The sequence below is a fragment of the Colletotrichum jinshuiense genome, chromosome 7 (assembly GCF_051148585.1).
Source record: "Colletotrichum jinshuiense chromosome 7, complete sequence".
Classification (NCBI taxonomy): Eukaryota; Fungi; Ascomycota; class Sordariomycetes; order Glomerellales; family Glomerellaceae; genus Colletotrichum; species Colletotrichum jinshuiense.
In genome coordinates, this window is record NC_139314.1 from 1,972,172 (window position 1) to 1,984,267 (window position 12,096).

Consider the following 12,096-nt stretch of genomic DNA (forward strand, 5'->3'; position numbering starts at 1 on the left):
TTCTTGGTCCTGATGGGAAATCTCCTACCAAGGGATATGCCATCGTGGGCAGCCAAGGCAACGAGAAAGGGATGGGCGATGAAAATCGTCACTGAAATTGCAGCTTCTGCTACACTTGCCAACAAGCTCTCCTCTGGCATATTCGTCTTTCCCCATTTCCACCTCCGCCACCACCCGCCCGCGCCACTTTCCTGGCCCTTACCGGCTGCCTTTATGCGTTAATGACTTATTTCCACGACATGCATCATTCACCCGTCTCTCGTCAGGTCGGGAGGCTAAAGGTCGGCGTCGAGAGTCATATATATATATACACACACACACAAGAGAGAGAGTGCATTCAACGTCTTTATGATTTAGGTATTGTCTCACTATTAGCGAGGAGTGTTGTGGAAATGCGAGGAGCAAAGCGGTGGTTCCATGGCACACAGGCAGCGATGACGCTGTTTGTTATTTGAAGACTTTGCATTAGTGGATATCCCAAACTCGCTTTTTAAAGATTGCGCCTCTCTGATCCTCCCACCCCTTGGAAATCTCTCTCTTTCTGTGTCATGATTTTTTCGTGATCCAAATGCTGACCAACGCCATTGCAGTATCCTGTTTCCCGCTCCTGCGGGGAGGGAGAGGGAGACGCTGCTGTTCCCATACATACAAAAGTTCGTGGTATTATAAGGCCGTTAACGCGCACATACACACACACACACACACACACTATTTTCCCTTTCCAGATCAGACAGCCATCATGACGGCTGCGGCGGTGCTCAACAAGCCCGCCACCAAGCTGCTGCTTATCCTGGCGGCAGGGCTGGCAGCCTCGATGTTGCCAATGCGGAATTCGGGGTTGTAGTCGACGTCGCGGGTGTCGAGGGTGCCGTTCCAGCAGTAGCGCTGGAAGCAGGCGGTGCAGGCCGCGGGCGCCTGCTCGCGGGCGCGGGCCATGCTGCGCGACAGAACGGCGCAGGCGACACAGGCGGGCCACTGGGCGTCGAGGGTGGCGTTGCCCTGGGTGGCCGAGTCGTAGCCGTTCTGGATGATGGCGTCGCGCTGGCTGAGCTCGTAGCTGGGGTCGAAGGTGGAGACGTTGGAGTGCGCGACGTAGGGCGCGTTGGGGATGTAGACGACGAGCGGCGGTGCGCGCTGGCCGGCCGAGAGGGTGAAGTTTGAGACGTCGCAGCCGAAGAAGGCCGGGCGGCGGTTGAGGCCGAGGTTGATGAAGGTGTTTGCGTCCGGGACAGGGGGGAAGACGGTGCCGTTGGCGATGGGCTCGGCGACGCGGTCGTAGGTGGCGCGGAGGGCGGTGCCGTTGGGCCAGTTGTAGTTGGTGTCGGCCGAGGAGTCGACGGCGAAGATGACGTCGACGGCGCGGTTGGGCTGGATGAGGGGGTGGAGGGGGATGTTCTGCAGGTCCTCGCCGCCGTCGACGAGGGAGAGCTGGGTCTGGTTGGCGTTGACGTTCGTGGCGGGGTTCCAGCCGAAGAAGGGGTTGGGCACGTATTGGGCGATGTCGTTGTTGTCCTGGTCCAGGATGCTGAGGATGCTCGTCAGTGCGCTCTGGATGAAGTCGGGGAGGCCGGCGGAGGAGATGTTCTGCAGCATGAACTGGTTGAAGAGGGACGACGAGGTGCCCATGACGAAGCCGGCCTGGTCGAAGCCGCGGACGCAGGAACCGTTATTGGCGATGCGACCGGCAGAGAAGTTGGAGGCGAGGTAGCGGAGGGGCGCGAAGCCGTAGGCGGTGTTGTCCCAGGTGCCGAGTTCGAAGGGGTTGAACTCGTAGACGGTGGCGTTGAGCGAGATGATGCGCTCGCCGGGGGCGCGGCCGTCGGCGACGAGGATGGGGAAGGGCTGCTGGCCCGACTGGAAGTCGGCCTCGTCGGCGATGGAAGAGAAGGTGAAGGCCGGGCCGCCGTCGGTGGCGTTGACGAGCTGGTACGAGAGGGCGCGGCCCCAGTAGTCGGTGATGGAGACCTCGAAGCCCTGGTCCTTGGAGTCGACCTGGCGGGCGACGTCGCGCCAATACTCGGCCGTGTTGAGGATGGAGAGGCCGGACTCCTTGGGGCCCTGGAAGATGGACCGGTCAAACTTCCACACGGCGGAGCCCTCGGAGCCGCGCTGCAGGTCGACCACGGAGGAGAAGTTGTTGGTGAACATGGAGCCGACGAGCCAGCCGCCGCCCGAGAGGCCGGCGAGGTAGGTGGCGGACTGGAGGAGGCCGCCGATGCCGCCGGCCGAGGTCGAGTTGGGGGTGCGGCTGTCCGCGGCGGCCAGGAAGCCGGCGCCGTTCATGAGGGCGCGGTAGCCTCCGCCGGACACGGCGAGGGCGATGTTGGGCAGCTCGGTCGCGGACGACCTCACGCGGTCGATGTAGGCGCCGGCGTCGAACCCGGAGATGTTGGCGCGGACCAGGAACTCTCGCATCGGCTCGACCGTGGCGTTGCGTCGACGCGGCAGCCACTCGGTCTCGTTGGGCGAGAGGGTCGCGGCGGACCGGATGGTGGGACGGGCGGACGGGCAGTCGACGATGGCCGGGGCGTAGCCTCCCGAAGGGGAGTTGGGGAGGGCGCGCGGGTCCAGGGCGTCCATGACGAGGCCGGCCGCCATTGGCTTCACGGGATCGACCGCCCACGCCGGGGCGGCTGCGGCAGTCACTGCCAGCAGGGATGAGAGCAGCATTGCGTATGAGTTTGTCCCTCTATTCCTTTATTTTGGCACCAGTACGAATGAGAGAAATTGTAAGGGTAAAGGGGGGTATATTGGGGAAATGAACAATAAAAAGTAGGCTGTGAAACGGAACCGCTCCTCGATATAGAGGAAAGGGTTTGGCTGGGACAATTATAGGGACAGCAAAGGGCCCAGGCAGAAGGGAGGAAAGGAATCGGAAGCGGCGGTAAGGAAGAGCGACGGAGAGGTTCACTAGTAATAATAGAATTCAGCGATTGTCCACCCTTGCGGACATGGTCCAGCGGCTGTGCTTTGCGGCGACTTTGACGGGGATGAGTGAAAAGACTTCGGGTTTCTTCACGGACCCGTCGCGCTAGAGAAGGTTTTCACTTGGTATCGGCCGGTATGACGTCGAATTGGGAAGGGGGGGAGAGTGAGCGCGGTCCTCTTGTCCCTTTTGTCGAACTGAGACTGCGAGTGCCGGCGATCCCGCTTCCAGAGCCCAATGCTGGGCTATGCTTGGTTGCTGACGAGGGAACGGTGCTACTTGATGGGGCTCTGCGTTGTTGTGTGTGGGTGTGGGTGTGTGTGTGGGTGCGGGAGTGAGTTGTCAAAGGTGGGAGATAGGACGAGAAAGAGAGTAGGCCTCAAAGGGCAGTGCAAAGAGCGGCTTTACGACAACGAAGAAGTTTAAAATACTCCAGAGTGAGATTGGGATTCGTACGCGGATGGATGCTCAATCCCCAGGGTCTCAAGCGAGAGATTAAGGCTAAGAGCGTTGCTAAGTGCAGGGGGGAGGGCCTCAGCGGAGAATTGAACGGCAGTGGAGCCATCTCGGCGGTTAGGCGATCTGACCCTGTGGAGGGTGAGGTTTCATGTGAGGGTTGGCGAATGGGAGGGAGATGACGGGCTCGTAAAGCCTGAGCTGGGCATTCTGCAGCCGAGACGGGATGCGTCGAGTACGCGGAAATTGTGGCTTTGGAGCGAATGGCAGGATTCGGATCGCCCGGCTGGGCTAGTGATGATGTGAGGATGGGATTCGGAGGAGGGTCCTTCGTAAATTGGTTCCCAAAGAGGGAGCACTGGTTTTTTTTTCTGGGCCGGTCGGAGGAATAGCGTGGAGGTGGTGGTAATACGCGGACTCCACGGCAAGCCGGAGGCGAGAACGAGAAGAAGGTTAGTTAGGTAAGGTCGGCTATGCGGTGCCGACGGGCGAAAGAAGAGAAGTCCGGACAATGCGAGGAGACAACGGCGCCTGTGGAGGAGCGAGAGAATGAAAGAGAGTGAGTGCACGGGAGGCCGAGGGCGCACAATGAGGTCAACCACCCACCCACACACACTGCGGGACCCGTGGATTCCACGAGCTCGGGTGAGGCGTTTTATGAGACGGCACTTGATGTGACATTTCTGCGCTGTCGTCGTCGTGTGTGTATGTATGTGTGTGTCTGTACCTGTGTTTGTGCCTGTGCTCTGTGCCCGACTGTCACCCTGTCTTGCGCAGTGCGGATGCGTTGTTCCCAGGATTCCTGCCCATTGCATGCCTCGGCCTGGATGGTTGTGACATACCTAGTCCCACCGTGCTTACCGCAATTACTTGGCAACGCAGTCGTATGCAATACGTTGTGTCGTTTATCATTGCTCCTGTGGATGAGATGAGACAGGCAGACATCGACACAGCATGGGACCGGGAATGATGCCTGGGTTGATTGGAGGCAACGGAGCTGGGCGGAGCTACCGCGGCGTTGCAGTGTGCCTGCGCCATCCCAATTGCTGATGGTGTGTCGCCGCTGCTGCTCATCGCTGCTAACTAGTGTTGCCTCCCTAGCGGTCACTAACTACCTACTGCGCCTCCCCTCCCCCCCCCCCTCCGACGCAGCAACCCGAATTCGAGCAGAGCGAAAGATTTAAACATCATACGCGTATGCAACCTTTCTCCGGGTCTCTCCTGGACCGGGCGCGCAGGATGGACAAATGCATGGATGGATAGATGGATGCATCTGTGCTGAAAGAGATGGGAGGCGCCAGTTGCGACCTTCGCCTTGCCTTACGACCTGCATGAGCCTCCCGCGGACCCGTTCGCGGGTCGATCCCGAGCCAACTACCATCGGGGCCTCTGCGTTAAGATCCCATGCCGTCAGCGAAGTGCCTGCCACACGACATCTGGTGAGTGGTAGGGAGTAGTGCCGTGGGAGAGCGTGCCTGCGTCTGGGGTGTGCCTTGTCGGTAGGGGTAAGCGGCCCCCTTGGATAGAGTACTGTGTAGCGGGTGGTAGATCGGGGTGGGGGATGCCCTGTGGTGCCTGTGCCGAGTGCGATCTTTTAGGGCGGGTGGGCGGGCGGCGCAACAGAGCCATGACGGGCAATGCTGATGCGACCGGCGAGGGAAAACGAGAGCTTGCGCGTTTCAGCACGGTCGAGAAGAGTCCATGGAACTCTGTTGGAAGCCTTTTCTCAACGTCAGAAGACAGCCGAATCCTGGTGACGACATCGCCGTTACCGTAGCGTTAGCAGCACAGCCTCTCTCTCTCTCTCTCTCTCTCTCGCAATATTGGACGGGTAGAACAAAGTGTCGTTCTACTCAATCCCGCTGCGGTTTGTCTCTGAAACCCGACGGCATCTACAACGTGCATTTATGCCACTACTAAGTCAAGCAACAGGCTATTTTTCTTTCAATTGCTGTTGGGGATAAATTAGAAAAGACGTGCCTGGGCGCGGTCGCCGGCCCCCAAGTCTGGGCTAGTCAAGGGGAACCTGTCAAAGTCGTCGCCAAGAGGCGACGATCTCATTAACAAGCGGACGGATGACAAAAAAGTCACCATTGCGGGAGAACCATTGCGGAAGAGTAATACAATCTGGCTAAATAAGCAATAGTTTAACCAACCCTATCTTATTACACAATGCGAGGTGCCATATTAATAGGCTGTCATCACCTGTCCATTACATCATGCATCCACGGCATATTCTTACCTCAACGAATGACCAATTACAGCTCAACATCACCTTAACCATGTATTATGAGGTTATTTTCTCTTCTTCATGTCTTATGTCTCGCACTTCGCGATGTCTGATTTAAGGACTTTCCAACACTGATTAATGACAGAGAGGTCTGAAGAGCTGGGTGTGCCAAAGTACCGATTGAGTCCGCACTTATCCTTTCATTTATCCAGGATGCAATTAGCCTCAGTAGCGTGGCCGGAGTCTCCATCATCTTCGAAACCCAATTGATAACCTACGTCAGTTCATAAGCCTGTCTCAGGCCCCAAGACATCATCTCAGTGTGCCCAAAGTATATCTCATAGTTCTTATCAGGATTTATTTATAACGTTGAGATTAAGTTAAATATGACTAATTGCGATATAGAAAGTCTGTTGGATCCTCCTCGTTTAGCAAATCATTCTCTTGGATGCGGTCAAGAGGGTATCCATCGCCTGACCTTGTAACCTTATCTTAGTGTCCGGGTTCAAGGCGGGCACCATCTGAGAAGTAATTGTAATACCAATCTTAAGAAAGGGTTATTTTCTAGAGCAGCAGGAACGCTCTCACTCCTCGGCAGTTGTGTATCATGCTATCCAGACCTTTTTCTCCTGGCCAGAAGCTTAGCAGGGGCACATGGTGACTTCATGAGGGCGAGCAAGCACGATAATCTCATGCAAGGGGGGGGGGGGGGGGGGGGGGGGGGGGATGATAGGAATGGGCGATAGCAATGGTACAGCTGGTGAACTAAGTGCAAGTGGCCTTTCGCGCAACAGACCACTGTGCAAAACATCCACCAATTAGGGAAAGCATATTCTCTCTACTATCCACGTCGTTCGACAAGAAATATGACTACGTTGTGCGTCTTGTGTCAATTGTCATGTGCAAATGACCTTGTCGTTGGGGATATGCACTGAGACTTCTCGTGGTGACAGTCTGACATGGCGGCCACCGCAAAAAAAGGATCGCGTGGCACGAGAGAAGGTTTCCCAAAGCGATGGTAGTAGCTAGCCGTCGAAAACTGACGGCGAACTACAAAGATGGCATGTTTTTAAGATGACTTGGGTTACAGTTTCTGGTTCGGAGTCCAGCTACGACCGCCTGGCTCTACTAATATACCCTTTTATAACGACTTGATTGCTGGGAAGTATAAAGCCGTGATTGTTGCCTAACAACCCGGAGATCGGGTTTGGCTTGTCAGAACTGATTCCTTTCCATTACAGAACCCTCCTATCTCTGCCAAGTACCAACTGAAGGTCTGCAGTGTTAGCTGAATGGCTGCTCTTGTAGCAATGAATAACTCATGCAGCTGTTAGAAGTAGAGTCTAACTCAAGAAAGGTGCTTCGACCTAGTACTACAAACTGGTAAGAATGTGACAAATTAACTCTCAAGTGCCCAAAGCACCACTATTCTGCTCCGGTGTGGGACCTTTCAACATACATATTGAAGTTTGGCTCATTTCCATGCAATGTCCTAGACGAGAAGAAATAAGAGGGTCCCGAGGGTTTCTAGTGTCACCGAACCGTGCCTTTCCCTGGGCCAAAGTATCTCACCTACAGCATCCGGTTCCATCGGTCGACGTTCTGCTGCCAAAGTTGATAACTCAGGTCGAATTATCGCAACGAAAGCACAGCCGTCAGGTTTACAGTCACAAATGTAGCCAGCTACCAACAACGTCGGTTATGAAGGAAATTTGGGAACATATTCCGACCAAACCGATTATCTGTCCCCTTTGATCACAAGGCTCTGCAGTTCTTCGCAGAAACAAGTCTAGTTGCCCCATCGGTGAAATGTTTCCAAGATCTAGAAAGTCAAACCCCATGGTAGCAATTGAAACAGTAGAAAGAACACCAGCCTTTGGATCTACAACCATTCAAGCCAGGATCTTCCTGTTCATCTCTATTTACCATCCACTAGAAACAATAAACAAGGTGCGTTCTACCACTAACGCCCTCGCCACAAGCGCTGCCTCTCGCCGCAAAACAAGACCTATGCAGTCTCCTGCCTCTTCTATCTATCACCTTAAGATATGCTTGTACTCTTAGCATATAATATGAAACATGCCTTGATGTTTGATATGTGCATATTTGTTTACATTTATGGATTGATCGATTCGATCCGTGATAATATTTTTAAGTTGACGAATGTAATTTTTTTTTTCGTTCTCCTTGGGTAAGGCTTTGGGATTCTGTATTTCCCTGGGGGGAAAACCAGCAAGGTTCAGTGTTGATTTGATGATTGATTAAGTCAGCCATTGACAACAGACGGTTATTGGCGTGTCTGAATGTTGCGCATACACATAACATAAGCCTTTGTGTAGCAACCGGCAACGCTACAAGTGACTTATGCGAAGGTGTAGGGTTGCCAGGCACATCGATTTCAAACGGTTTTGTTTATCAACAAGACTACCCGTGGGCGTTTTGTTGTTGGTTTGATGTGCCACCAAAGTGGTGGACGGCCTAATGACGGCACTGCATGACGTTGTGTTTACCAGCTTTGCCACGAGTTTGAGTTGTGGCTGCGACATTGAAGATGGCTGTTTCGGGCATTGTGGAGAGCAGGCAAACAAAGGCCGGCAATTTCCTTTGTGCCAGCTGGCAAGGGCTCACCTGACACCCAGGCCGCGGGCAAGGGTTGCAGCGTTCCGAATGTGGATCCTGTCACAATGTTGACCTGGCAACGGCATTTACGCGAAGCTCCATATCAACAAAACCCTCCGCCCACTCTTCCCTGACTTTCGAGCTTCCAGTCCATCATTCACAGCATCATGTAAATAACGACAACATACACACCACAACCTCACTCTACTAACCCACTAGCAAAAACACCGCCCCTCATCATCGTCATTGTCTTTTTCCTCTCAATCCCCCCTCAAGATGGAGCCCCAGTCGCCCCCTAAGCGCATCACACGCTCCAGAGCTGCAAAGACAGGCGACACTACGACAAGCACACGAACGACCAAGATCGTGACTGCTGCGGCCAAGGCCAAGACTACTGCGACCGCCCCAACAAGATCCACCTCAGCCAAGAGGAAGACCCGAGCCGATGATGTCGAAGACGAAGAACACAACGAACAGTCACAACAGTCAGAACCCGCAATGCGTCCCACAAGAGCTACGCGAGGACGCCCAAAGAAGACAACGGAAGAGCCCGCAGAGCCGGAATCCTCAAGCTCTGGCATGGTTCCTGGCAGGGCAACTCGTGCACGAGCTGCCGCGCGGAAGCCCGTTGTCGCAGAGACAGCGGCCCCCAAGGACGAGCCAGCGAAGCCTGCTCGTGGCCGCCCCAGGAAGACGGCAACAGAGGATGCTCCTGCAAAGGAAGCGGAGCCGGTGAAGAAGACGACGCGTACTCGCGCAGCACCAGTCACAACATCAAAGCCCGCCGTCAAGAAGACGGTAACATTCCAAGAACCCGAAAAGGAAAACATCGCTCCTGACGCAAGCAAGAAGACGGCCGATAAGACCACAACTGCCACTGGTCTCAGAGCCAGACCGGTGCGAAAGCCCCCCGTTCCCAAGGCCCCCCGAACCACGAAGGCCGCTGCCGCCCCCGCCTCGAAGCCCGAGAAGACTCCTTTGAGCCCTAAGAAAGTCACTCAGGTGCCTATGCCTCGCGACTGCTCCGAGGACGAGCTCGCAGGCCCGGACACGCCCCCGAGACCCATGATGAAGAGCCCCACGAAGCCACCCACCGCGCTCGGTTCGTCCAAGAAGCTTAACCTGATGCCCGTCGAGAAGGCTTCCGACTTGGAGCAGGCTGAAGACGACGAGAATGGCTCCAAGCCTGAGTCCCATGAGGATGAGGTCACCAATGTCCTGGCCTCGCCTGCCAAGAGACTACCCAATTCACCCTATAGGGACTCGATGAAATCCCCAGCGAAGCGCGCTGAGGGAGTGTCGCTGTTGAAGCCTGCATCCGCCATGAAGCCCAGTGCTGAAGGCGGCGCTTCTTCGCCTTTCAAGTCCTCTCTTCTCAACTCTCCCGCCAAACGCCCACAGTCAGCGATCAAGCCGTTTACTCTGCCCTCTACCAATGCTGGAGAGAACAAGATCTCCAACTTCAAAGCATCACTGCTTCAATCACCTGCCAAGCGACCGCTGTCTCCTATCAAGGGCCTGGCCGCTGCGAAGCCTCTGGAGCTTTACGATGAGATGCAGTCCCCCACTACAAAGCCCTTGCTTCTTTCGACACCCACAGCTTTGCCCCCCATGAAGCGATCTTCCGAGAAGCTCATGGCCGAGGAGTCATGCGACGTAGAAGATGATGGGGACGACGAATTGGATGAGGTCGCGGAGGCCATGCTCAACGAATCCATTCACTTGGAAGAGCCTATGCAGTTCCCTGGCCGTCTCTCAGCTGTTCTGCCAAGGCATGCTGATCCTGCCTTGAAGAAGAACATGCCTATTCTCCAAGCCCCCAAACAGGACGCAGCTCATGCCGAGGATGACCATTCTGTTCAAGAGCACGAGCCGGCTCAAGGGAACGACATCTACTCGGAGGTGCCCATCGCAGATGATCCCGAGACCGAAGGAGAGGCTATGATGGTTGATGACGAGTCTTACTTCCGTTCTCAGCCCGAGCAGACAGTGGATACTGCACAGAACGAGGCCGCTCCTCAGTTCAGTTTCAATGCGCCCAGCGGCGTCTTTGGTCTCCGACAGAAAGATATGGACCCATACCACAACATGGACTCGGACTCGGACGATGAGCTTGCCAACAGCCCTAGAGTTTCGGCGGCTCACAACTTGGTGCCCGCAACCCCCACTCCTGCAAGCTCCCGCCGAAGCCCTGCCAAGTCTCGGATGTCCAATGTTGGATTTACTCCTCTGGCACAACAGCTTAATGCTTGGTCTGCCGCAAGCCCTATCAAGTCTCCCAGACGGCCTGCCGCCAACGCTCAATCAGTAATCCAGGCAACGGAGGAACTGACATTGGTTGCTGGCACTCCTCGTGTAGAGGAGTCTCCCCTCCGAAGCACCTACTTCGAGGACGAGATGACAGTCCGGGCCGATATGGATGCGCAGAACGAGATCGAGGCTGCCATTGAAGCTGAGATTTCTGCCGCCATCGAAGACCCCGAGTTTGACGACCTCATGGTCACGGACGAAGACATGGCCCTGGCCGTTGAAGCAAACGAGATGTCCTTGATGGAGCCTGAGCAGCTGGACGAAATCGTCAACACTTCCATCAGTTTTGACGACACTCTCTCTGAAGCCAGCCAAGAATATGGCGACGAGAATGAGATCCCTGTCGACCCCGCCATGCTTAACGGCGATGCCTCGGTCCCGCCAACCACGCCTAACCGAATGTTGTCGCGTGAATTCCATACGGTCTCCAAGGTACCTCTGAAGCCTGCAGATGAGTCGACTCCGCGTCCCAAGAAGAAGCGTGCTGCCAGCATCTCCCGACTGCCGACTAGCCGCCCTGGCCTTAACCGAAGCGCCACCGTTATCTCATACTCGCCCAGCAAGAACCAGGATGCTGTGGCGGAGCAGGAGTTTAACGAGCCCGAGTCTGCGCCCGTCACTCCGGCCAAGTCCGACATGTGGTCAAGTCTAGGAACGCCCGCTCGCACTCCACGCCGAGACCTCAACCCTGGCCTCCTCCGCGGCGCTGTCGTCTTTGTTGACGTACACACCACCGAGGGTGCGGATGCCAGCGGCATCTTCGTCGAACTCCTCACTCAGATGGGAGCTCGATGTGTCAAGACATGGACATGGAACCCTAACGCGGCCGGAAACTCGGATGCCTCCAAGATTGGCATCACCCATGTTGTGTACAAGGACGGCGGCAAGCGCACGATGGAGAGAGTCAGAGAGTCCAACGGTGTGGTACAGTGCGTTGGTGTCAGCTGGGTTCTCGAGTAAGTGTTCCCGCATCCATCGAATGATTTCTTACTGACCCATTTTATAGCTGTGAACGTGAAAATGAGTGGCTCGAAGAGGCACCATACTACATCGACACCTCCTTGATCCCCCGTGGAGGCGCGCGTCGCCGCAAGAGCATGGAGCCCACGGCTCTGGCCAACCAGAATGGTTTGCTCGTCCCAAGCCCCGTCAAGGGTTCTCGCGACGCCAAGACTGCGCCGAACACGCCCATGAACCGACGTGACAGTACAGTCTGGATGCACACTCCTTCAGATGACACGGAGGACTACGATGACGACTGGGAGGGCCTTATCTCTCCGGTGCCTGTCACGCCGGCGCCGGAGGCACTTGCTCGCTATGCTGCCGAGACGCCGTCTGGAATGACCGATTACGACTCGTCTCCTACCAAGGCACTGCTGATGCAGACTTGCCCGCCTAAGCCGAATGCTTACGCCCAGATGGGTGATGGCATCCTCAACAAGGATAAGGACGAGAGCGTGATGCAGCGTTTGATGGCGGCTCGTAGAAAGAGCTTGCAGTTCGCTCCCAAGATTGGAAGCCCGTTGGCCAAGGCCTGGAAATAATTGCCTGGCAT

The 12,096-nt window shown here is 55.7% G+C and overlaps 2 protein-coding genes across 2 annotated transcripts; one reads left to right on the forward strand and one right to left on the reverse strand.

The window, feature by feature from the left end:
* Positions 1-726: 726 nt before the first annotated feature.
* On the reverse strand, positions 727-2,670 carry EsH8_VII_000505 (lysophospholipase family protein; the record flags this gene model as incomplete). The annotated part of the gene is made up of 1 exon (XM_083270638.1): positions 727-2,670. One exon carries the CDS (start codon positions 2,668-2,670, stop codon positions 727-729), a length of 1,944 nt encoding a protein of 647 aa, XP_083128195.1.
* A 5,837-nt stretch (positions 2,671-8,507) lies between these two features.
* On the forward strand, positions 8,508-12,085 carry EsH8_VII_000506 (BRCT domain-containing protein; the record flags this gene model as incomplete). The annotated part of the gene is made up of 2 exons (XM_083270639.1): positions 8,508-11,497; positions 11,548-12,085. The coding sequence occupies 2 exons, from the start codon at positions 8,508-8,510 to the stop codon at positions 12,083-12,085; spliced, it is 3,528 nt and encodes a 1,175-aa protein (XP_083128196.1).
* Between the last annotated feature and the right edge of the window lie 11 nt (positions 12,086-12,096).